Here is a 23,781-nt window from a genome sequence, read left to right on the forward strand (position 1 = left end):
GATCATTAGCAACCAGTCATAGCATAAGGTAAGATTGAGCGTTAATTTAACATTTCAAACAACTTCAGGGTCAATCAACAGTACCACGTCCTTATTCCACTATGACATTGGCTTATCCCATAACGATTACTCGCACCCAGATTTCGTGCCGCTCTATATAGATGAATTCCCAGAAGACAAAGTTAATCAATCACGGGAGGTATGTGGAGGAGCTAGCGCTACACAAGCATGCATTTTTGATTTCCTTGCCACTGAGGATCGTTCCCTAGCCCAGTCATCAGGAGCTGAGGCAGATGAGTCGACAGCTGACACCGCTAGTCTAGGTCAGAGTTTTACCTGCCTTGATATTTACATTTACTGAACAGATGAGTTCGTCTTTTGCAAAGGGTATTTTTACAATGAATAGTATCTTCTGTTTTCTCTTTCAGATAACTCCATTCCAGAAATTGAAGGGGACACGCGGATTAATGTAGAAGTGAACAAACCTGTTCAAATTGCCTTTAATGCTTCAGACGATGGTACTTTTACTTATGAAATACTTCAAGAACCCCCAGGCTTCAGTTTCAACAATACAACTGGCATTGCAACATGGACGCCACAAGACGAAAATGTTGCCAACATTAGGTAACGTCATTATACTAATTATTTCATTTGAAAGAAATGTTAATTTTCAACAAAGTGGTTCTAATTACGTCATTATAAAATGGATTTGGTTTACAGTGTAACTGTGGTGGATGACAAAGGAGAACAGGCTGCGCCGGTAGATGTCGCTATTGTCATGTGCTCCGGATGCAGTACTAATGGAATATGTAACTATAACAATACACGAAGTTCCGGAAGTGATATGTTTAGTTACGCGGAATGCGACTGTAACACAGGATATTCCGGTAATCAGCTATTCATATTAATTTAAAACTGTTCGATGCAGTATTGAATTACGAGGGCTGTTCAATATCTAATGTGTATTGTACCACAGTTTGATAACGCGTCGTAGATGATGATACCCATGCATAGCTCTATTCAATACCTTTCCAACGATAAAAAGACGAGTCTTCAGCTCCACATAGTTTTAAACTTATAGTCATTTTAATAGAGCCAGTCGTTGACCACTGTTTTAAAATGGTTGGGAAGCGGGTTGAGAATATTGAAGAAATTAGAGCTTATATAAAAAAAAACCGCACAAAACTCGGTCATTCGGTACTGCAGATTTTTACTGAATTGGGGGGAAGCTTTTAGGTCTGATAAGGTATCTTATGAGACAGTTCGTAGGTGGAGAAAGAAATTTCTGACTAACACAGAGTCCGTCAAAGATGCAACAAAATCTGACCGACCAGTGGCTGTAATAGGCAAGGCAAATGTCTCAAAAGTCAGGGAAATAGTTTAAAGTGATGGCAGATACACAATTCGTGGTATTGCCGGAGCTGTTGGCATATCGCTATCCCGGGTGCATTTCATTTTGAAGCGTATTTTGAAAGTACGAAAGATTTCTGCCAGATGGATACCGCATACATTGACAGATGACCAAAAACGGTTACGAATACAAACCGCTAAGCAGTTGCTCAAAATGTTTTCCAAATTCAATCAAAGACAATTTGCAAACATTGTTACTAATGACGAAACATAGGTTCACTATTTCGAACCAGTAAGAAAAATTGGAAACAAAATATGGCTAACTAAACACGGTAGAAGGCCTGTAGTTGCCTAAAGAACCATAAACACAAAGATGGTTCTTTATTGCATATTTTTCTCATGTGATGGTATAGGCGTACAAATTCCGGTGCCGAAGGGCAAAAGTGTTGCAGGTCGGTATTGCCGAGATTGTATACTAAAAACGCTCACGAAATATTATCATAAACGACACTCTGTGTCAGGATTTAGACATGTTCGTCTACTTCATGGTAATGCTCCATCACATACATCTGAGCTTGTGAAGCAATTTTTGAAGTCGGAGAAGGTTACCGTGTTGCCACACCCATCATACTCTCCAGATCTAGCCCCATGCGACTTCCTTTTCCCAAAATATAAAAGTTCTTATCTGGTCGTCGTTACAAGTTCCAACAAGTCCTTGGCGCAGCCATTAGTCAGTGCATCAGAGATATACCTAAATCAGCGTACCGTGACGCATTTCAGTATTGATTGGATTATGTATTTCAAACCGCGGAGAATACTTTGAAGGCATGTAATGTTCATTTCACTATTTGCGTCGAATGCTTTTGAGATATCGTACAATACACCTTACATGTCGAACAACCCTCGTATGTTAACAAATAAACGTTCTAGTTTGAGTATGTTAAAAGTAACACAGAAGTTTGTATACAGGATTGAACTGTGAGATTGACACTGATGGTTGTGAACAGAACCCCTGTATCGTTGGTACAAATTGCACAGACTTGAGCCCTGCAGAGGAAGTACTGTTTGATCGAGGATATAATTGTTCCGACTGTCCATTTGGTTTCTACAAAACTGAGAACAAATGTGAAGGTACACAATAAAGTTTCAACATTGTAGTGCATTGTAATGTATTGATCACTGTTATTTATCTTCACCTTTTCATAGAGCCAATTGGCACAATCTAAAATTATTTTTTTCAGCGTTCTGTATTTATTATTTTTGCACAACAATTAAACATGATATGCTTAAGGTGGCTCATTACACCGAAATTTTATTTAATGGCTAGTTAGAGCTCCTTATATGAATTATGATTTCATTGCCGAAAGAGTGATACAAGCTCTCAATAATTTTGTAGCATTGTGTTTTTATTCCGGAATGATTTATAAAGGTGTTTTGTTTACAAATGTAAAATTTTAGAGTACAAACTTCGCTGTGGTTTGATGATATAAAATCCTCGAAATTTTAATTTATTAATAAAGATATACATGAAAATCAACAATGTTATTTGTTTATATTTTTTTAATGTGCGACTAGAATATCTAATAATAATTTCATTTAAAAAATGTTTGATGGTTTCGCTGACAGATATTGATGAATGTAATAGTACAACAGCTAACTGCGATATGAAGACAGAAGACTGTGAAAATACAGAGGGAAGTTTTAGATGTAACTGTAAACCTGGCTATAGGAAAATAGGAAGCAACTGTCAAGGTAAGTAATGTTTGAATCATAATTTCAGATCAAATAATGTTTTGACAATATTTGACAACCGAAACCTTTCTTTTCTCCAGACATTGATGAGTGCACAGAGAGCACTTCTGGATGTGAACAGAAATGCGAGAACACCCCTGGATCTTTCAACTGCTCTTGTGTGGCTGGTTTCACGTTATTCAGCGACAATAAAACATGTAATTCAACAGGTAATGAATGTTGCCGCGCAAGGTTTGGGATTCGTGTTTGGAACTAATTCGTCATTAATGTATAAATCACTGTTCTTAAGTACAACGAATTTATATATTGGTTTTGAATTAGAAAATATTCTGGTTTCTTTGCAGGAAGTGATAATTGTTCAGGACTAAATTGTGAATATACCTGCGAACACGATGGATCGACAAAGGTTTGCATCTGCAGGACTGGGTACACCTTGGAGAATGCAAAAAACTGTACAGGTAACTGTATTATGAAGTGAACTTAAGGAATGTGTATAATGTGAGGATGGCTACACCAACAAAATGCATGCATGCACAAAATGATTTTGAATACGAATGCGAAACATTCAGGTGATGATGATCATATAACCCTTTCCATTCGTTGATCTCACTTTGATGTATTGTCAAAGGTCAAGTGGCTAAACACGTCCTAATCTTTGTATAATTTGTTTTGAGTATTAGTCAAATGCCTTTAGAAAACAGCACCGTGAACTTCATCGTTATATTTAAAGAAAATACCACAACACCACCGCTACAAAAAGTAAACGACCTGTCGTATCAATCAATGTTAATAAACAACATTACGCCGTGTTAATCAGTATAATTTAATCAAGGTCTGCTACGTCAGAAAATATCATTAAATAAAGATAAACTTCTTTATATAAAAGCTTACTATATCAATCTACGGTATCAAATAAAAGTTTCTCATGCCAGTTAACATCAACTTATAACGATCTGTAGTGTCAGTCAACGCCATAAAAAAAACCTTTATTATCGAGCAATGACCATGTATATAAAGAGTATGTATTAGTTTCGACCAAAGGGCCTGTACGTCTATCATTATCTTATTTAGATATAGATGAGTGTAAGATAGGAGGGGTGTGCTCACAGAACTGTCAGAATTCCGTCGGCTCCTACACTTGTTCCTGCTATGCCGGTTATTCATTGAATGCAGATAAAACAACATGTTCAGGTAACATCTCGCTAATGTTCACAGATTTAATGATTTCACAATATCAATATGTCGTCAATGACATCTCTCTCTCTCTCTCTCTCTCTCTCTCTCTCTCTCTCTCTCTCTCTCTCTCTCTCTCTCTTAATGACGTTATCATTGTTGTTGTTTCAGAGTGCGAAACCCCAAATTATGGTGTAGATTGCAAACAAACGTGTAGATGTGGCAAAGGAATGGATAGGTGCAACAGAGTAATAGGTTGTATTTGTAAAACCGGCTGGACCGGAAGTAACTGTGGACAGGATGTGAACGAATGCACCGATGATCCAAACATTTGTGGCGATGACAGAATCTGTAAAAATTTGGAAGGATCTTACACCTGCAACTGTAGAGCTGGATATACCAAAGTGAACAATGACTGTGTTGGTGAGTTTAACAAATACTGAAATCCATAAAATCAGTCAACAACTTCTGAAAAGTGTTAAATCATTCCATAATCTAAATATTAGTGATAAGAGTAAAATATGGATAATTTAGTACCACGTTTGAAGATTTTTTTTATTAGTTTGGGGCTAGGTTGAACTCATGGGTATGCTATTCAATGCTACGAAAAAACCACTTACACTCTCGTGAAAGTTAATGATTCCAAAGTCTGAATATGTTTCTGCATGATAAAAGAATGAATTTGATTATGTTAATGCCGTTCTTCTGATTTATGAATGATTGAATGTTGTTGATATTTATTTCATCATATAAGTATTCTATTGAAGTTTTCGGATTGATGATTGATTGAATGTTTTGATAGTCATTATGTCACTCATGTATTTCATATTAGACATCGACGAATGTGCTAATGTTGGTTCTAACAACTGTTCGTCCGAGACTACGACATGCACCAATAACAATGGCAGCTACAGCTGTACATGTAAATCCGGATATAAGCAGCTTGGTAATAATCCATATGAATGCACAGGTTAGTGGTATCTAAAATCCGACACACAATATGGGAGTTTCGAACTTTAAGTAACAAATATTTTTTTTAGTCTTGAAAAAATTAATTGTTTCTGAAGACGACTAATATGTTCTTCTCCATTAAAGATATCGACGAATGCGAGGTCGGGAGTGACGGCTGCAATCAGAACTGCCAAAACGTAGATGGAGGGTTTAACTGTGAATGTGAATTTGGTTACACTTTGGGCAATGACAGAAAGACTTGTATAGAAGGTATTAAAACGAACGTATTTTCGCATAACCCTATCTTGATAATATAAATGTAAAAGTGAACGTAAAGAAATGCACAAACTTATAAAACGTATCATACATAATTTCTCTGATTTTTTTAACTGGGGTATGTTACAGTTCGGGATATCTGTTCCCTCTACCCGGATCTGAATTGTGAATATGGCTGTAAGCAGGACAGCACCAATAAAAGTATTGGATACTGTTTCTGTCGTGCTGGATACCAACTTCAAGCGCACGATAAGAGGACTTGTGTCGGTATGATTTTGTATGGTCTGAAAAAAAGAAAGTAAATGTATGTAAATCTCAGTGTACGTTAGCGCTACATACCAAATTAAAATTCACTTTCATGTTTGTAGATATCAATGAGTGCAACAACGACACTCTGAATAAATGTTCCTTTAAAGGCGAATGTGTAAACATCGATGGGTCATATAACTGTTCATGTCCAGAGGGGTATTCCTTGCAAAACGACGGAAGAACGTGTGAAGGTAAATGAAAATGATTGGACATGGTAAAATAGCATATTACTGTAGTTTCATACCTTTTCGCGGAATCGTTAAATGATACGGTATTTCATTAATATGCAATTTCGTGGGAAGCTAATCCTCATTCTTTCCTGCTGGGAAGTACATGTAAATTATGTTTAGTGCACTTCATAATTTCATTGCTCTGGGATACACATGGAAACAGCGAAGTAAAATGATGAAAGTAAGGCATATTAGTATTTCCATTTTGAAAATAGCGAGCTAATGATAACAACGCAGTGTAAATCTTATCAATGAACAAATGAAGATAATACACAGGAATCAATTTTATAAAACATATAAAGGATACATAATTAAGAGAAGGGCAAGCAACGACCCCGGACATACCAGAGATGGGATCGGGTACCTAAAACAAGTAAGCAGTAATGATGACCAGTCATACCTGTCGTATGTCCTATATCTTGATCAGGTTAACGGAGTAATCCGTAGTCAAAATCATTTTGTAAAGAGCAGTCTTGTAATTGGTATGACTCACATCAGGGGTCAGTGGTTGCCCAACTCTTACTTTGTATTCCTTATATGAGTTGTGAGATCGATCACCATGCGCTATCTTCACTTTTTCATCATACAGCAATGAACCCAATAATAGCTTGTATTTGCAAATGGGATTATTGTAATGGCCATAAAATGTGCTGACTTTAAACGATATCTTTTAAACCCTCGTAATATCAACGTATTTGCAAGTAACCTGTCTCGATTTAGAAATTGATCATACACAGAACATGTTCTCGCGTATTGAACCAGTTGATATGCATAGGCATCATGATAATTAATACATACACATTGGAGTTTAACAAATGTTAACTGTTGGTAACCTAGAAAGATCTATGAATGAAATGTACAAAGAAGAAGTAATGGTTTAGCTTCCATGTTTTGACAGAATGCGGTGGTTTCACGTATGGTGTGGACTGTAAAACGCCATGTAACTGTGGTTCTGGTGCTGAAAGATGTGATAAAGTGAGAGGTTGTATATGTCTGGATGGATGGGTGGGGCAGAAATGTGATTCGGATATCAACGAATGCGAAACCAGAAATCCATGCACAGGTGCTAACCAGTTGTGCAAAAACAAGCCGGGATCATACGAGTGTAGATGTGCCCTGGGATATAACGCAACCTCCCCGGGGACGTGTGAAGGTTTGTATACAATGTTTTGAAACTTAATGTTTCAGATTTGCGTCAGGAAACTACAACAAAGATCATATAAGGAAAAAGTATTAACTTGTCAATAATATATAGAAAAATCAAATTTGTAAGTATTGCAAATGCCTTGCAATTTGTCCCATGTGGATGAACTGCAGTGGGAACTGCAAAGGCGGATATTCTAAAATGTTTACACACGAATTGAGTGACTTCCCTTTACCTGATCGTTGGTCAACTGGAAAAATATGTTCCCTATTACCACACCTCTTATTACTTTTGGAATCAACAAGCATTCCATTCGCCGATTAAAAATAATTTAAAATGAGCAATAACATTGATATATAACGAACATGCTGAAGTGGTCAAGTCAAAGTCTAGCATGAAACAGTTACACTTAACAGATGTTTGATATTTTTTTTATTCCTTTCACAGTATGAGACTGTGTATTTCTGTCAAATGAAAGAGTGATTCAATTATTTCTTAATGAGAGCTCTTTCAGTAAATTTTAAATCTACTGAGTGGAATAATTTTATCCTGTGTAACCTGTGTAAAGGCACTTTTATTATAATTGTAACATCCGTGTACGGTCACAACAATCCCTTAAATGACATTTCGGTCTCTTTTGCCACTCACAGATGATGTATCGTATGTATTGAGTAAGATTATCCAGAAATATGAAAATTGTGTTTCAGATATCGATGAATGCAAAGGCACCAATCCATGTAGCCAAGTCTGTAAGAACTCTCCTGGTAGTTACTCCTGCAGCTGTAATGCTGGATTTATCTTGAATGGAACGTCACAGTGCGATGATTATAACGAGTGCTCTGCCCCTGTCAGTCCCTGTGATCAAGCCTGTGCCAACACAGTAGGCAGCTATAAGTGTTCCTGTAACCCGGGATTCCTCCTGAACACGACAACAAGGGTGACCTGTTATGGTAAAGTGAACCAAGTGTAAACTACGCATTCGTAGTAACAATTAATACATTGTCCACTGTAACTATGATCTACGTATCTATACATTTATTGATATTTCAGCAATCATTTCTGGTCTTCCTCGTTTTATAACATTGCAGCGTGCAGTCAATGAAACTGACATTAAGGGCGTTACTTTAAGAGGCAATTTGCAAGATATAAAACAAAATTATCATTTTATAGATGATTTCATCTATTGACGACATAAATTTACCTAGGCCTTATATTTTGATAATTAACATACAGAGTAATGCTTATCTAAGACAGCTGAGGTTGTGTAATAACTCCACATGACCAGTATTTCTTGTATAATTTCCGTTTTCTGTTTGACAGGCAAATCCGAATGCGAAAACGTTACTTTCAATTGCTCAGAAAATTGTGGAGTGAATACAGATGGGTCGGAATATTGTTTCTGCAAACCTGGATTTAAACTGAATGAAACAGATGGAACGACATGTGATGGTATTTTTCAATAATTAATATTCTGGTGCGTTGTGCTCCAATTTTGCTTCAAGTACTTTCAACACCATCCCTTCAAGGTAGACTTGTACGGTATTTGTTATTTCATCTGATTATACGTTCGCTTAATATATGGTATTTCGTACGTTCGTTGTGTTGGTTGTATATGTACAATATCTCATTCATAATTTCAACTGCTTCTTATGAAACATGTAGCTATATACATTCTATTGAAACAGATAGCTTCTCCTGGTTGGTTGTATAGTTTTTAACGTCCTGCTCAAGTTTGTTCACTGATATGGAGACTTTAAAATTGTAGATGAAGGGCTGCAAATATCGGAGCTACAATTATGTTCCTATACAAGTTATATCAGACATTAAAACGATTCAATGAAGAACAATACACAATGAATTATTTAGGTTTCCGACGTCGAAGATTATATATATATATATATATATATATATATATATATATATATATATATACAAAGAGAGGGATATAGAGGAGGGAGGGAGGGAGAGAAAGAGAGGATTGTTGTCACACACACAAACAAAAATACATATGTACATAGGAAACCTTCTGCTCTAATTTTAACAGAAATTGTAATTGCATTGCAGATGTGAATGAACAATTATAGCATGATTACAATTTATATCTGCAGATATAAATGAATGTTCAACGAATCCATGTGGTGAAACTTGTACCGAAAGGGATTCTGGACCCGGTTACACTTGTTCATGCGCTGAAGGGAAGAAACTGGGCGTGGACCAGAGAACTTGTGTTGGTAAGAACGCAAAAATCCCACCAGAGCATAATACATGTAGATAAAGCTAGACAAACAAAATATAATTTAGGTCAAACATTAGCCATGATATATTTTTTCATAGACATTAATGGCTTATTCTTTTTCAGTGTGTGAATATGGAACGTATGGATTAGGTTGTGCCGAAAACTGTACATGTGACGTCCAGAACACTGCTTCTTGTGACCCAGTATCTGGAAACTGTACGTGTAAGACAGGGTGGGAGGGATCCACGTGTACTGATGATATAAACGAGTGTCAGAATACATCGCTGTGTCCGAGCAACTCCAACTGTTCAAACACCAATGGTTCCTACTCCTGTATATGCAATCCGGGTTACTCCCTTGGTGGTGGACAGTGTATCGGTATGTGGAAAATCTTAAACTGTTACAAAGAAACTTGTCTACTTCTAAACCTGTGTATTTGGTTTCATTGAATACCATGAGTCTATTTTCATATACAATTCTTTTGCATTTCACATTGTACAATCTGACCTACCTTATATGACACAAAATATATCACCCAGATCAAGTCGGATTACACAGGTTTCGCAGTATCTGTTTTCGCTGATAACAAACTTAAATGGACTTAGTTTTTGTTTAAAGGAAGTAAACATGAAAATGTGACTAAGGGTTTTAATTTGTCATTTTCATGTATATAATGAATTCTGAAAATCATTAGGATGCAGCTATCCCCAGTAGGGAGATATTTCATAAAGATTAACTAATCTTTTCAATCCTTGGGAATTGTCATAATAATTTTTTTTACCTCCCTGCTGGATTATCTCTTAGCATCCACTAGAGGGCAGCACTGATGCTGACGTCAGTAGGACACATTGTGTATTTTTGGCACATTGTAAGCATCAACGTTAAAAACTCATCAGCAGAAAGAGAATTAAATATGAGATATCAGTATGAACTTGATGTTAAAGAGGAAGAAATTGTTGCTTAGAATAAAACTTCTTCACCAGCAGTTGATTTTAATGAGAAAGGAATGTTCCTTGATTGGTGTGCTGGTGGAAATTGTAGCTATGTACATCCATGGAGTGTCTTTGGTGTCAAAAGTTTAAACATTTTGTATCAGATTACATAGATATACACATAAAGTGCAGTTCTCTATACTCATATTTTGACACTGTGTGTCTAAGTCATGTTATAATTGATTCAGCTTAAATTTATCCATGTGTTTATGTATCCAGAGAGGAAGGGTCTTAGAGGACTTGGATAACAACTTGTTAAACAAGAAGAAAAGCACGGAAATGAAAAATACGTTCTGCATTCACAAGTATTAAAATCTAAACATCACATGATATTTGTGTGTAAACATTTCCAATTACACACACACACACACATACCGTGACAGAATTCAGTAACAATTATGTTACAGGAATGATATTAGACACTTTCTAAAGAGCACTGTAACTATGAAGGATTTATTGAACCTCAAACTCTGATACAGAATCTGAATAAGTATATGTTTAATGTGAATTAATGATAAAAGTGTGAATTCCATCTCCAAAATTCATCTGTGGTCCATGTACATCGATTATTGTAAAATATAAAAATTACACGCTTATATTGCAGTGCAGTCACCTTAATTTTCTCTAAATATTTCAAAATCTAACAAAACTAATTGATTTGAAATATTGGAACATACGGTGCTTCTGAGTAAGTTCAGGAGTTGAAGGAGGTGGGTATATTTTGTGGGAGTGTTTTCTTCTTTTTCTTAATGCATTGTAATTAGATTTGATTTCAATTCTTTTTGTTCCAAAACCTTATCCATAAATTCTAATTTCAATCCATAACCTTCTTCTGTTGTATAATAATGATCCAGTCAACAACAACAATGTGTATCAGCTACGTCAGAGCACAGATGCATGCTGGGAAATAACGGATGACCTCCATAAACCTTTAACTGAGAGTAGTTAATTGATCAAATCTTGTAATAGAAACAAGAAAATTAGATTCAGGCCACACTATTTAGTTTGAGGAGGTCATTTTAGTTTACTCTGCAACAAATATTATGTTCACGTTCACTTCCTTTAAGGAGGAAGTGAAACAGAGAAAAGCAAAAACATGTGATATATGACAAATATTGCTATACCATTTCCCCCCTATATGCAGCGTTACATACAAAGTATATGGATATCTGAATCACCTTTGAATATCCCAATCGGGGAATAAGCAGGTTTGATTCCATGTCAATTCTTTGTGTTGAAATAGTCTTATAATATATGAAAAGTGTATCTATTTCTAACGATGTCCTAGGTGGGATGGGTTTCTACAGTGATTGTGAAATACGATATAAAATGCATGACTACGATGCATGATATGTAGTTTTTTTTTAATAAAACAGCTCTAGCAAGCTTTATTTTTATTTACCTGCTAAAAAGAAAGAAAATAATTCTAAATGTTTTATGATAGAAATATTGAAAGGTGAAGATAACGAAAAGTGATAAATCTAATAACTCCTATAAGCAATACAAAATAGAGATTTAGGTAAACACGGACCCCTGAATATACCAGAGGTGGGATTAGGTGCCTAGGAGGAGTACACATCCCCTGTCGATATATTACTAATCTATTTTCCATAAAATATCTAAATTTGAAGTAAAAGTGGATTAGTCCGTAGTGTCTTATTTGGAGTTCACATGGATATATTCTGGATAATGGGTTTATTTTTCAATGATTTAATAAGCTGTAAATAGTGATTTTGTATTTATAAATGATCATCATAAGGAGGAAACCTAACGATGGTTTAGTTTCTTGCCGTGTATTGTAGACTCTGTTAAAGGACTCATAATGACACAGAAATTACGCAGGACATGGATGTCTGTGTACAACCAATCTTCAATCACATGATATGAACCAATCGTCTCCCGTTTTAATTTTTTTTTAAAATCCAAGTTGATATAATTAGTTCTCTTCACAAGGCAGTAAACATGACATAGAAAAAGGACAAAAATAATCACAATAAATTGATATAAGTACATATACAATAGTAAATATCAATGTTTAGAATTGGCTAATTATTAGTGAATTAGTGGAATGGTGGGTTGATCATCAAAATTATTATTTCAAGGAATTTAAATAGATTTGCATTTTAAAACGCATTATTAGTTGAACACAACACGTAGAAGAATCGACTTAAGGTTTCAATAATTCATTACAAACACAGAATAAATTTCTGTTTGATATCAAGATGATATGAGATCTCATTGATTTTTAGCTCACCTGAGCTAAAAGCTCAAGTGAGCTTTTCTGATCACCCGTATTCCGGCGTCCGTCCGTCTGTAAACTTTTAACATTTTTGACTTCTTCTCAAAAACCACTGGGCCAATTTCAACCAAAGTTGGCTCAAAGCATCTTTAGGTAAAGGGAATTCTGAATTGTTAAAACAAAGGGCCAGGCCACCTTCCAAGGGGAGATAATCAAGAAAAGGTAAAAATAGAGTAGGGTCATTAAAAAATCTTCTTCTCTAGAACCACTGAGCCAGAAAAGCTGAGATTTATATGAAAGCTTCCTGATATAGTGTAGATTCTAAATTGTTAAAATCCTGGGCCCCGGGGGTCGGATGGGGCCACAATAGGGGATCAAAGTTTTACATACAAATATATATGAAAAATCTTCAAAAATCTTCTTTTCAAGAACCACTGAGCCAGAAAAACTGAGATTTATATGAAAGCTTCCTGATATAGTGCAGATTTTAAATTGTTAAAATCCTGGCCCCCGAGGGTCGGATGAAGCCACAATAGGGGATCAAAGTTTTACATACAAATATATAGGAAAAAATCTTTAAAAATCTTCTTCTCAAGAACCACTGAGCCATAAAAGCTGATATTTATATGAAAGCTTCCTGATATAGTGCAGATTTTAAATTGTTAAAATCCTGTCCCCCGGGGGTCAGATGGGGCCACAATAGGGGATCAAAGTTTTACATTCAAATATATAGGAAAAATCTTTAAAAATCTTCTTCTCAAGAACCACTGAGCCATAAAAGCTGATATTTATATGAAAGCTTCCTGATATAGTGCAGATTTTAAATTGTTAAAATCCTGTCCCCCGGGGGTCGGATGGGGCCACAATAGGGGATCAAAGTTTTACATACAAATATATAGGAAAAATCTTTAAAAATCTTCTTCTCAAGAACCACTGAGCCAGAAAAGCTGATATTTACATGAAAGCTTTCTGACATAGTGCAAATTCAAGTTTGTTAAAATCATGGCCCCTGGGGGTCGGATGGGGCCACAAGGGGGATCAAAGTTTTACATACAAATATATAGGGAAAATCTTTAAAAATCTTCTTCTCAAGAACCACTGAGCCAGAAAAGCTGATATTTTCATGAAAGCTTCCTGATATAGTGCAGATTCAACTCTATAAGGTTATCCACATTCTGTAAAGATGATAAAAGGACGATTGATTGATTGAATATTGTTTTACGTCCCTTTTGAGAATATTTCACTCATATGGAAACGTCATCACTGCCGGTGAAAGGCTGCAAAATTTAGGCCTATGCTCGGCGCTTATGGCCATTGAGCAGGGAGGGATTTTTATTGTGCCTCACCTGCTGTGACACGAGACCTCGGATTTTGCGGTCTCACCCGAAGGACCGTCCCCATTTAGTCGCCTTTTACGACAAGCAAGGGGGTACTGAGAACCTATTCTAACCCGGATCCCCACGGGATTAAAAGGACGAATAAACTGGCTTTTATGTTTCATGTCCCGAACTGATGTGAATTAAATAGACAATGTTGAGAATTTACCAAAGAATGTTTATCCCATTATTAGCTCACCTGAGCTGAAAACTCAATTATGGTTTTCTCTGTCATCTATCCATTCGTCTGTCTGTCTGGTCGTAAAACTTTTCATATTTCATCTTCTCAAGAATCACTGGACCAGTGTATTAAAACTTGGTACAAAGCATACTTGGGCAATGATCTTCCAAGTTTGTTCATTTAAAGGTCCATGCCACCTTGCAAAAGCAGATAATGAGCAATTGTATCAAAATAGTAATTAGAAATATTCTCAAGATCCACAAAGCCAGACAAAACGATTCTGAAAGTTTCCTTAAAACATGCAGATTCACAATTGTTCAAATTATGGCTTCAGGGGTAGGTTGGGGACGCAATAACGAATGAAAGATTTAATGGATATAAGAATTAAAACAAAAGGTTTCTGAAGTACAGAAGGGCTATGATTATTCATATAAGTCTGTCCAGTGTTCATAATCGTCACTTTGTCACCATTGTCGTACTTAATCATGGTGGGATTTCTCTTCTAGAACTATATGAATTCTAATATATTTTTTCAAAAATGTGAATAATTTTGTCTTTCAGAGTGTTCAAGTACCACGTATGGTCAAGACTGTGCCGAATCGTGTACATGTGACATAAGTAATTCACAGTCATGTGACAAACAGACCGGGTCATGTGACTGTAAGCCGGGATGGACAAACGATAATTGTACAGAGAACATTGACGAGTGTTCTATCAACTCTACCATATGTGGAGCAAATGCAACCTGCACCAACACCCCTGGATCGTATGACTGCAAGTGTGACTCAGGGTTTCAGAAGATTTCCAGCGGCTTATGCGAAGGTACATTATTTTCATTCTTTATACATGTGTGTACATTTCCAATGCTTTGCCTGTGATATGTTTTGCAAATTATAAGGATAGCAGTGTATTTGTGAACAATTAGCTTATTAAGCTTTATAACTAGGGTACGTCTAATTTAAAGACCGGATATTCCGACAGCAGTGAGCGTAGAATTGTAAACACAAAAAATGATGGCAGGAGAGTCGGAACTACGACGCCTCATGCCGGAAGTCTTAATGTAGCGCTATATATTGTCAAAAATGAAGCTGAGTTCTTTAGAATATGTTCGCCAACTATCACACAATGAAAACATATCAGCGCGTACGATATTATTATTTTTTTATTACTTTTGTTTTAATTTAGACGTGAACGAGTGCATAGTTGGACCAATCAATTGTGCTACAAACGCTGTATGTAACAACACGGAAGGCAGTTTTACGTGCACTTGTTTGATAGGCTTTAGCGGAGATGGCGTTAATTGTGCAGGTATGTATAATTCAGTTGGTTTCTATGGAAACATGGAAAAAGTTGCATGTTATAATTTATGTTGTTGAGTATAATAACGCCAGCGTCAAGTTGGAAATGTGAAGAAAATTCACGCCTCCTTGCTGCCGTGCATTCGACAGGAGGCGAGGACAATTGGGGTGCTGTTAATGAAGTCAACAGTTTAATGTTGTCCTGCTATTGAAAATAATAGCTCTTACATAATTAGTGTAGGTTATGGATTGTTAATTAAACTTTAAAAAATGAGCATTATATGGAATATTATAGGTCAAGAAAAGCGATGTACTCCATTCGAGCTGTACATTAAGCAGTATGTGCAGTGTAGAATTTGATTTATCCTCGATCTTTCGATAGTTTGATTTTCTACTACCCAGAGACAAAACGTTCGATTTGAACAATGAACAAATTAAACATTATGTGACAATTAACAAAGATGACATATGGTAAAGTCTACTGACCCAAACAGAACACTCTGGGTATAGTGCATATGTCTAATAAATATTATGCATGTGATAATTTAATCAATTAACATACTAGTTAATGCATGTTTGATAATAAGCCAACTGTCTACTTTAGAAATATGTTTGCATGCAGAACTTTTAATGTATACAATAATTATGAAAATGTGCAGTTACTTTGGTAGGTGATCTATGTCTCAGAGAATTTTGTATTAATAAAACAAAATCTTTACAGCTTTAATAAAAAAAATACTTTACCGTAATAGTGCTGCATATATCTAATATTCCTGTTCTCAAATTTATTATAATGTAATATAGCTGAGACAACAACGTCAATTCCTCAAAGCTCTGATAGCACTACAACAGAAGCTACTGAAAGTTCACAAACTATAACCCAAAGTACCGGAAGTACTTCCCAAACTGAAACTTCACAATCTGTAGCCCAAAGTACCGGAAGTACTTCCCAAAGCTCCGGGAGCACTACGACAGAAGCTACTGAAAGTTCACAAACTATAACCCAAAGTACCGGAGGTACTTCCCAAAGCTCTGATAGCTCTACAACAGAAGCTACTGAAAGTACTACTGGAACTTCACAAACTCTAACCCAAAGTACCGGAAGTACTTCCCAAAGCTCCGGGAGCACTACAACAGAAGCTACTGAAAGTACTACTGGAACTTCACAAACTCTAACCCAAAGTACCGGAAGTACTTCCCAAAGCTCTGATAGCTCTACAACAGAAGCTACTGAAAGTACTACTGGAACTTCACAAACTCTAACCCAAAGTACCGGAAGTACTTCCCAAAGCTCCGGGAGCACTACAACAGAAGCTACTGAAAGTACTACTGGAACTTCACAAACTCTAACCCAAAGTACCGGAAGTACTTCCCAAAGCTCCGGGAGCACTACAACAGAAGCTACTGAGAGTACTACTCAAACTTCACAAACTCTAACCCAAAGTACCGGAAGTACTTCCCGAAGCTCGGATAGCACTACAACAGAAGCTACTGAAAGTACTACTGAAACTTCACAAATTGTAACCCAAAGTACTGAAAGTACTTCTCAAAGCTCAACTTCACATGTTATAACCACAACACAAAGTACCGGAAGTACTACTGTTCAATCAACAACATCACAGAATAGAGGTAGCCCCGATGTATATAATGTAGACACTCCCAGCACTGAATAGACGTCTTATCATTCTACGCACAAATCAGTAATATTACCAGATGATCAAGTAGTTCCATGTACAAATAGTCAGAATGGACAATTGTTAAATCCTGGATAGTCCATTTCTTGTTTGAGAAGATATGAATGTTTATCCGATTCACACAATATCTATGGCGACAAGATATCTACTCGAAATTCACTTTAATGAATATCATCACAATGAAATATGCATTTTAGAATACAGACTCACTATTAAGAGATGTTATAGTCCAGGATTTCACTGACGTCCATGTGCATCAGTATATATACTTTGATTTTCATTTCTTCTCATTATAACTAATTAAGGTATCCGATGCATGATTAGTCCAAAACGGTTTAATCAATGAATGTCTAGATTTTGTATTATCAACATTAATAGAGAAATGATCTACCAGTATAATTTTAAAGAAAATAATCACGTAGATGTACCTGAAACATATTACCTGATAAATATGGTCGTGAATCCTATATGAATTAAATGAACATGGTTTGACATGGATAGTAACACCAAAGATTATCCCTCCAGTAAGATCCTGCCTAAAATATGCACCGAACTATTGTTTATCACAATATATATATATATATATAGAGAGAGAGAGAGAGAGAGAGAGAGAGAGAGAGAGAGAGAGAGAGAGAGAGAGAGATTTGTTACATCTGACAAAAGTATGAATTTCTAATTTTTAAAAGCGAGGCATAACTTGAAAGAAATGGTTTGTAGTAAATAGTATAACACTTTCTCTGTATTTGTATCAAGTTGAATGGGTGCATGTGTGAATTATCAGTGTAAATTCTTACGATTGAGTTACCAATCAATCTGCAGTGTAACATTCATCTAAAATTCCTTACATCATGTGTCAGATACCTCAATTAAAATGAATTATTATATCAATCCATATATACATATATACGTATATTTATTTTGTTTTTATTCTGGGTCACCAAGCCTTATGGATAATATTTAGCATACTGAATAGTATTCCACCTAATGTATATGGCTTGTGATAGGATGTATAGTACAATATATATTGCATATATATCAGCTGGGATGACACGTGGCTATTGTTTCATTTTTCAGTGATGTATATATTTTCTAACTTCTTTACATATTGTAGTGCGTTCGTACTAAACTTTATTTCTAACCTTCATTAGACTTTGTACTGGGATATTTTAATTTTCATATGTCGGCTGTTCTTGTATTATTATTCTTTACTACTAATGAATATACTCGCCTTAAGACATATTTCATTTCAGTGATCCTAATTCACAAGTACGGTACAAATGAATTCGAATTATTAATGATTATAATTATCCAGCCCTCTGTGAGACTTACAGAGTAACTTTTCACAAGAACGTTATACATGGCTAGATTCCACTGATTAATGATTATTTCTGGCCCTCTGTGAAATGTAGAAAGCAACATTTGTCAAAAAACGTTAGCTGCATAATGACGTGCATAGATGAGCATGATCTCATGTTATGACTCCCCTTTCGACTGGATAGATTGAAAACCTCCTCCTAAATTTCATGAACAGATATTGTTATCAGTGTGTTTTGATGACACAGTGTTTTGCGTATGGGCTGGAATATACACATCGAAAGATTAATTCATTACACTGGGGTAATGGTAGATATGTACATGTATATCAATTACCTTGGCATTCAAATAAAATTTCAAGGGAAGTTTTAAAAACAATATTTTTAATTTACATGTAGATAGGGTCCATATATTCGATTGATTATGTGGATATAGTATAAAGATTGAATATTGTGAAATAAGTAAAATGATTAGTCTTATCATATGGATATAGTCCAAAAGATCGGATATTTATGAATCAAGTAAAAGGATTAGTCACATTATATATGGATATAGTCCAAAGATCGGATATTTATGAATCAAGTAAAAGGATTAGTCACATTATATATGGATATAGTCCAAAGATCGGATATTTATGAATCAAGTAAAAGGATTAGTCACATTATATATGGATATAGTCCAAAGATCGGATATTTGTGAATTAAGTAAAACGATTAGTCATATTATATGAATATAGTCCAAAGATCGGATATTTATGAATCAAGTAAAAGGATTAGTCACATTATATATGGATATAGTCCAAAGATCGGATATTTATGAATCAAGTAAAAGGATTAGTCACATTATATATGGATATAGTCCAAAGATCGGATATTCGTGAATTAAGTAAAACGATTAGTCATATTATATGGATATAGTCCAAAGATCAGATATTTGTGAATTAAGTAAAAGGATTAGTCACATTATATATGGATATAGTCCAAAGATCGGATATTTATGAATCAAGTAAAAGGATTAGTCACATTATATATGGATATAGTCCAAAGATCGGATATTTGTGAATTAAGTAGAACGAGTAGTCACATTATATGGATATAGTCCAAAGATCGAATATTTGTGAATTAAGTTTATCTCTGTGGGTATATATCTATGAGTATATATCCATGGGTATATCTCTATGGGTATATCTCTATTGGTATATGCGGTAATGCTGTTAATACATCTCATGCGAGCTCTCGCTTATATCAAACGCTAGCTCCTCATGAATATACGTATCTGCTGTTCTTAAATTTTTCCCTTTTCTTCATATGTATCTGCACATCGCACAAATCAGATATTGATATATACTTTCAAGTGAAGATTTATGCTTAGTTGGTTCTTTTATGTCACTGTCTGTTTATAAATATATTTGATAAATGTTGATCAGAACATATTTCTATGAAGAGAAACAAAGTTAGTTCTGCGTAATGGAATTTTATTTCAGTATTTCAACTTAGCATTGAAAGTTATCTATTCTTTGACATTATTTGTTATGCATTGTTGCTGTTGAAATGATTCCAAAATATTTTTTATCAAAATTTACCAGTGAGGTAAGAAAGTTTCAAATAAATTGAATATATAATATTTAAATTTGCTAGGCTGCAACACCACATTTTATGGGCCAAATTGTGCTAGTCCATGCACGTGCATAGAGGCCAACACAAATGACTGCCTTGACATCAACGGAACTTGTCAATGCAAGTCAGGATGGGGCGGTTCGAATTGTGAGCTTGACGACAATGAATGCACAGCCAATCAACACAATTGTACCTCAACCGTGGAGGAGTGTAGGAATATTGATGGGGGATTTAGCTGTGTTTGTATCTATGGAAACAGCAGCACGGGTTGTATCGGTGAGTCAGGTCTAGGGTGAATTTAATTCACATATTGAAGAATCACTAGATTTCGCGGGAACTCAGTTTCGTGAATTTCGAGGACCCCTATCACAAAAATTTTAAACCACAACAAAATTCCTAAAAGATATAATTGAATGTATAGAAATCATATTTACAAAATTACATCCCATAGAAGCTATAAAACCTCGACAATCCACGAAAATTGAGCCCCGCGAATTTACATAATCCCATAAAAGTTCTGCATTTTCTCTACAGAACAAACCATTTAACGGAGTTGTTAATTGACTCTTACTTTATAACTGAAATGTCGTTTTCTGATACTCCTGTCTGACGTCTGTCTGTCCGTCTGACTGCAAATGTTACATTTTCATTTTCTCCAGAACTACTGTTCCAATTTCAATTAAAACTGGTAGAAAGTATCCTTGGGTAAAGGAAATTAAAGTCCGTTCAAATGAAAACTCATACCCCCTTCCAGGGGAAAATAATCAAGAAAGGGCAAAAAGAGGATGTGATCATTTAAACATCTTTGCATAAGTCATTTGGTCCAGAAAAGTTGAAATTCACGTGAAAGTTTCCTAATGAAAGGCGAATACAACGAACAGTGCTCAATCTCGTAACTTCTACAAGGAATACAAAATAAAGAGTTGGGCAAATACGGGCCCCTGGACATAACACAAGTAGGATCATGTGCTTGAAGGAGTAATCATCCTCTGTTGATCTGTCAACCCCGCCGTGAGCCTTGTCTTTATCTGGTAAACAGAGTAATCCGTACTCAAAATCAGTGTGTCCAGAACGACCTAACAATCGGTATGAGACACATCAGACAGCATTTGACCCAATGATAGGTTGTATTGGCAAACTAGATCATTTTAACGACCATAAAATTTGTGAAATGCTTTAAACAAGACTATTGTTGAAACCCCTGTATATAAAGTGTAGATATAAGTTTGTTCAAATCATCCTCGGGGTGGGACCACAATAGGGAATGAATGTTTTACACGCAAAAATATAGATATTATCTTTTAAATATAATGTATCTAATATCTATTTAAAATCGAATTTTTGTATTTTGTATATTAATTTCGAAGTCCTTTCATTTCCTATCATGTTCTATGTGATCTTTACATTCTTCAAGACGATGTTATTCACACGTTAGTCCTGATCAAAACATAGGGCTCACGGTGGGTGTGACCGATCGACATGGGATGCTTACTCCTCCTAGACACCTGATCCCTATTCTTGTATATCCAGGGGTCCGTGTTTACCAAAGTCTTTATTTATAGGATTTATGAGATTGATCACTGTCCGTTATCTTCACCTTTCACATTGAGTATTGAGACGTCCTTATGTTGTGTGAATTCATTTTCAGTTATATCAGGACGAGGTTGACTCAAGTGAGTGATGTGGCCCATGGACCGTTTGTTGTTATTTTCATTAACCTCGAGGAATATTTGGAATTCATTAAAATGCCATGAAATTTTTTAAGATAAATACCTTATAGAATATTGCCACAGTATAACATGTAGTGCATTCATGATTATGCTACTCACTGTGTGACGCCAACAGTCTCATCCGAGAACTGAATTGAAAAATCTTTACCTTAAAGTTGTAGCAATGTTTTGAATGGTTTTCCTTTTACATTTCAGCTAAAGTTGATCCATACATTCCACGTAAGTTTTAATAGAGGGGAAACCTATTTGTCACCAAGAATCAAACTTATGATGGATATGAGAGTTGTGAAGAACAAATGTTTCGCTATGTGCTGTTACTGTCTTAAATCCAAGATGTAATCGATCAGTTAAATATAAGCTACTGTTGATATGTATTACGATAATTTTTGCTATAACCACATACATAGAAACTGTAACTGAAAACTGTAGGACTATCTTTACAGAATCAAATGAAGTTAAAATTGGAGTGGTTTTAACATTCAGCACCACAATTGATCTCAGTAGCTATGATACTGCTAAAGAAAATATGGAAAAAGCTGTAAGTACAGGACTTACTTTGATAAATAGATTACACCAGCTTCAGGTGAAGTGCCTCACATTCCGTCTCCTACCTGACGCATTGCACAATCACCATAACGTAATCATTAATTACACACACAAACTATAAATAATAAGATAAGGAGTAACTAATGGATATCAGGTCGCTAATATTGCAGCTTCATGCAACAAAGAATATAGTAGATAAATAAATTGCAAAACGAACATGAAAAGCAAAATCAGACAGGCTGTGCCACGAGTTTTATATCTTCAACCCTGAAGCGTTCCGCAGAGTATATCTACATACATGTATACAGAATCCATTTCTTCAGAAGGGGTACAGGGAATGTATTGTGGATCCGGAGTACATGGCTCCGGAAGGCGTTTCACATTATATGCATTGCGGATCCGCTAAAACTGTGGACTACATGGATATTGCTAAGTCATCCAAAATAAAAAGTACATAGTATACCATTTTTGACTTTTGATGAACTCTTCACCTGACTAGACGGACCAGTCCAGGGCCCATATTCACAAAATATCTTACGACTAAGATGAAAAACATAATTCTGTATGATAATCAAATACCGATCCCAAGGTCACAAGTATGTATTCAACTTTTATAAACCATGGATGTACTTTACATATTAATTAAGAAAGGCTACAAGCAATGAAAAATAAGGAAATTACCGTGTTTGTAAAATTTGATCTTAGTCGTAAGATATTTTGTGAATAGGTGCCCAGGGCCCTTATTCACAAAATATCTTACGACTAAGATGGAAAAAAGAATTCTGTTTGATAATCAAATACCGATCACAAGGTCATAAGTATGTATTCAACTTTTATCAACCATGGATGTACTTTACATATTAATTAAGAAAGTCTACAAGAAATGAAAAATAAGGAAATTACAGTGTTTGTAAATTTTGAACTTAGTCGCAAGACATTTTGTGAATAGGTGCCCAGGTATGTGTTGACCTATGTCGTAAGTGGAAGTCAACCAATACTTGACCAGGTCCAAATAGTCACCAGTAGACCGAGACAAAAGTCAATAACTGATTTATTGAATGATCGGGAATTTTATAGCAGTTTCACTCTATTTCGTTGAGACACTCATGCAACATATTCCTATTGAACTGAGTCCGTCATGGTGCGTTGGGTGTTAATAATTGAACATTTAACCATGCATTGGAGAGGTTTCATTATGAGACGAGGCCAGAGAAAAGTAGGACATTATAATAAAAATACATCGATCAATTTGCTAGCTTCGATCAATCGAAAACTAGCAGATTTGAAAAGAAATATTGACGTTATGAAATAAAGATTCCAAGACGTCCAGTGGCGTTCTTAACAGCTTACAGAAAGTGGATTAAAGATGAACCT

General features: G+C 35.5%; 1 protein-coding gene across 4 annotated transcripts in view; it reads left to right on the forward strand.

The window, feature by feature from the left end:
- LOC125646915 (mucin-2-like) overlaps positions 1–23,781 on the forward strand; it is a 148,368-nt gene that overhangs the window by 112,798 nt on the left and 11,789 nt on the right. For 3 of the 4 annotated variants that reach the window (XM_048873562.2, XM_048873565.2, XM_056139839.1), the window contains 24 exons: positions 69–323; positions 429–624; positions 721–887; positions 2,320–2,481; positions 2,977–3,102; positions 3,183–3,311; positions 3,447–3,560; positions 4,174–4,293; positions 4,447–4,698; positions 5,108–5,245; positions 5,371–5,496; positions 5,632–5,769; positions 5,871–6,002; positions 6,940–7,194; positions 7,893–8,135; positions 8,506–8,634; positions 9,294–9,416; positions 9,545–9,799; positions 14,771–15,031; positions 15,395–15,517; positions 16,312–17,136; positions 20,153–20,407; positions 22,057–22,080; positions 22,305–22,399. In XM_048873562.2, coding sequence (XP_048729519.2) covers positions 69–323; positions 429–624; positions 721–887; positions 2,320–2,481; positions 2,977–3,102; positions 3,183–3,311; positions 3,447–3,560; positions 4,174–4,293; positions 4,447–4,698; positions 5,108–5,245; positions 5,371–5,496; positions 5,632–5,769; positions 5,871–6,002; positions 6,940–7,194; positions 7,893–8,135; positions 8,506–8,634; positions 9,294–9,416; positions 9,545–9,799; positions 14,771–15,031; positions 15,395–15,517; positions 16,312–17,136; positions 20,153–20,407; positions 22,057–22,080; positions 22,305–22,399 — 4,643 coding nt within the window. The remainder of the gene's footprint in view (positions 1–68; positions 324–428; positions 625–720; positions 888–2,319; positions 2,482–2,976; positions 3,103–3,182; positions 3,312–3,446; positions 3,561–4,173; positions 4,294–4,446; positions 4,699–5,107; positions 5,246–5,370; positions 5,497–5,631; positions 5,770–5,870; positions 6,003–6,939; positions 7,195–7,892; positions 8,136–8,505; positions 8,635–9,293; positions 9,417–9,544; positions 9,800–14,770; positions 15,032–15,394; positions 15,518–16,311; positions 17,137–20,152; positions 20,408–22,056; positions 22,081–22,304; positions 22,400–23,781) is intronic. The other variant, XM_048873574.2, reaches the window with a different exon arrangement.

This window comes from Ostrea edulis, chromosome 6 (assembly GCF_947568905.1).
Source record: "Ostrea edulis chromosome 6, xbOstEdul1.1, whole genome shotgun sequence".
Lineage (NCBI taxonomy): Eukaryota > Metazoa > Mollusca > Bivalvia > Ostreida > Ostreidae > Ostrea > Ostrea edulis.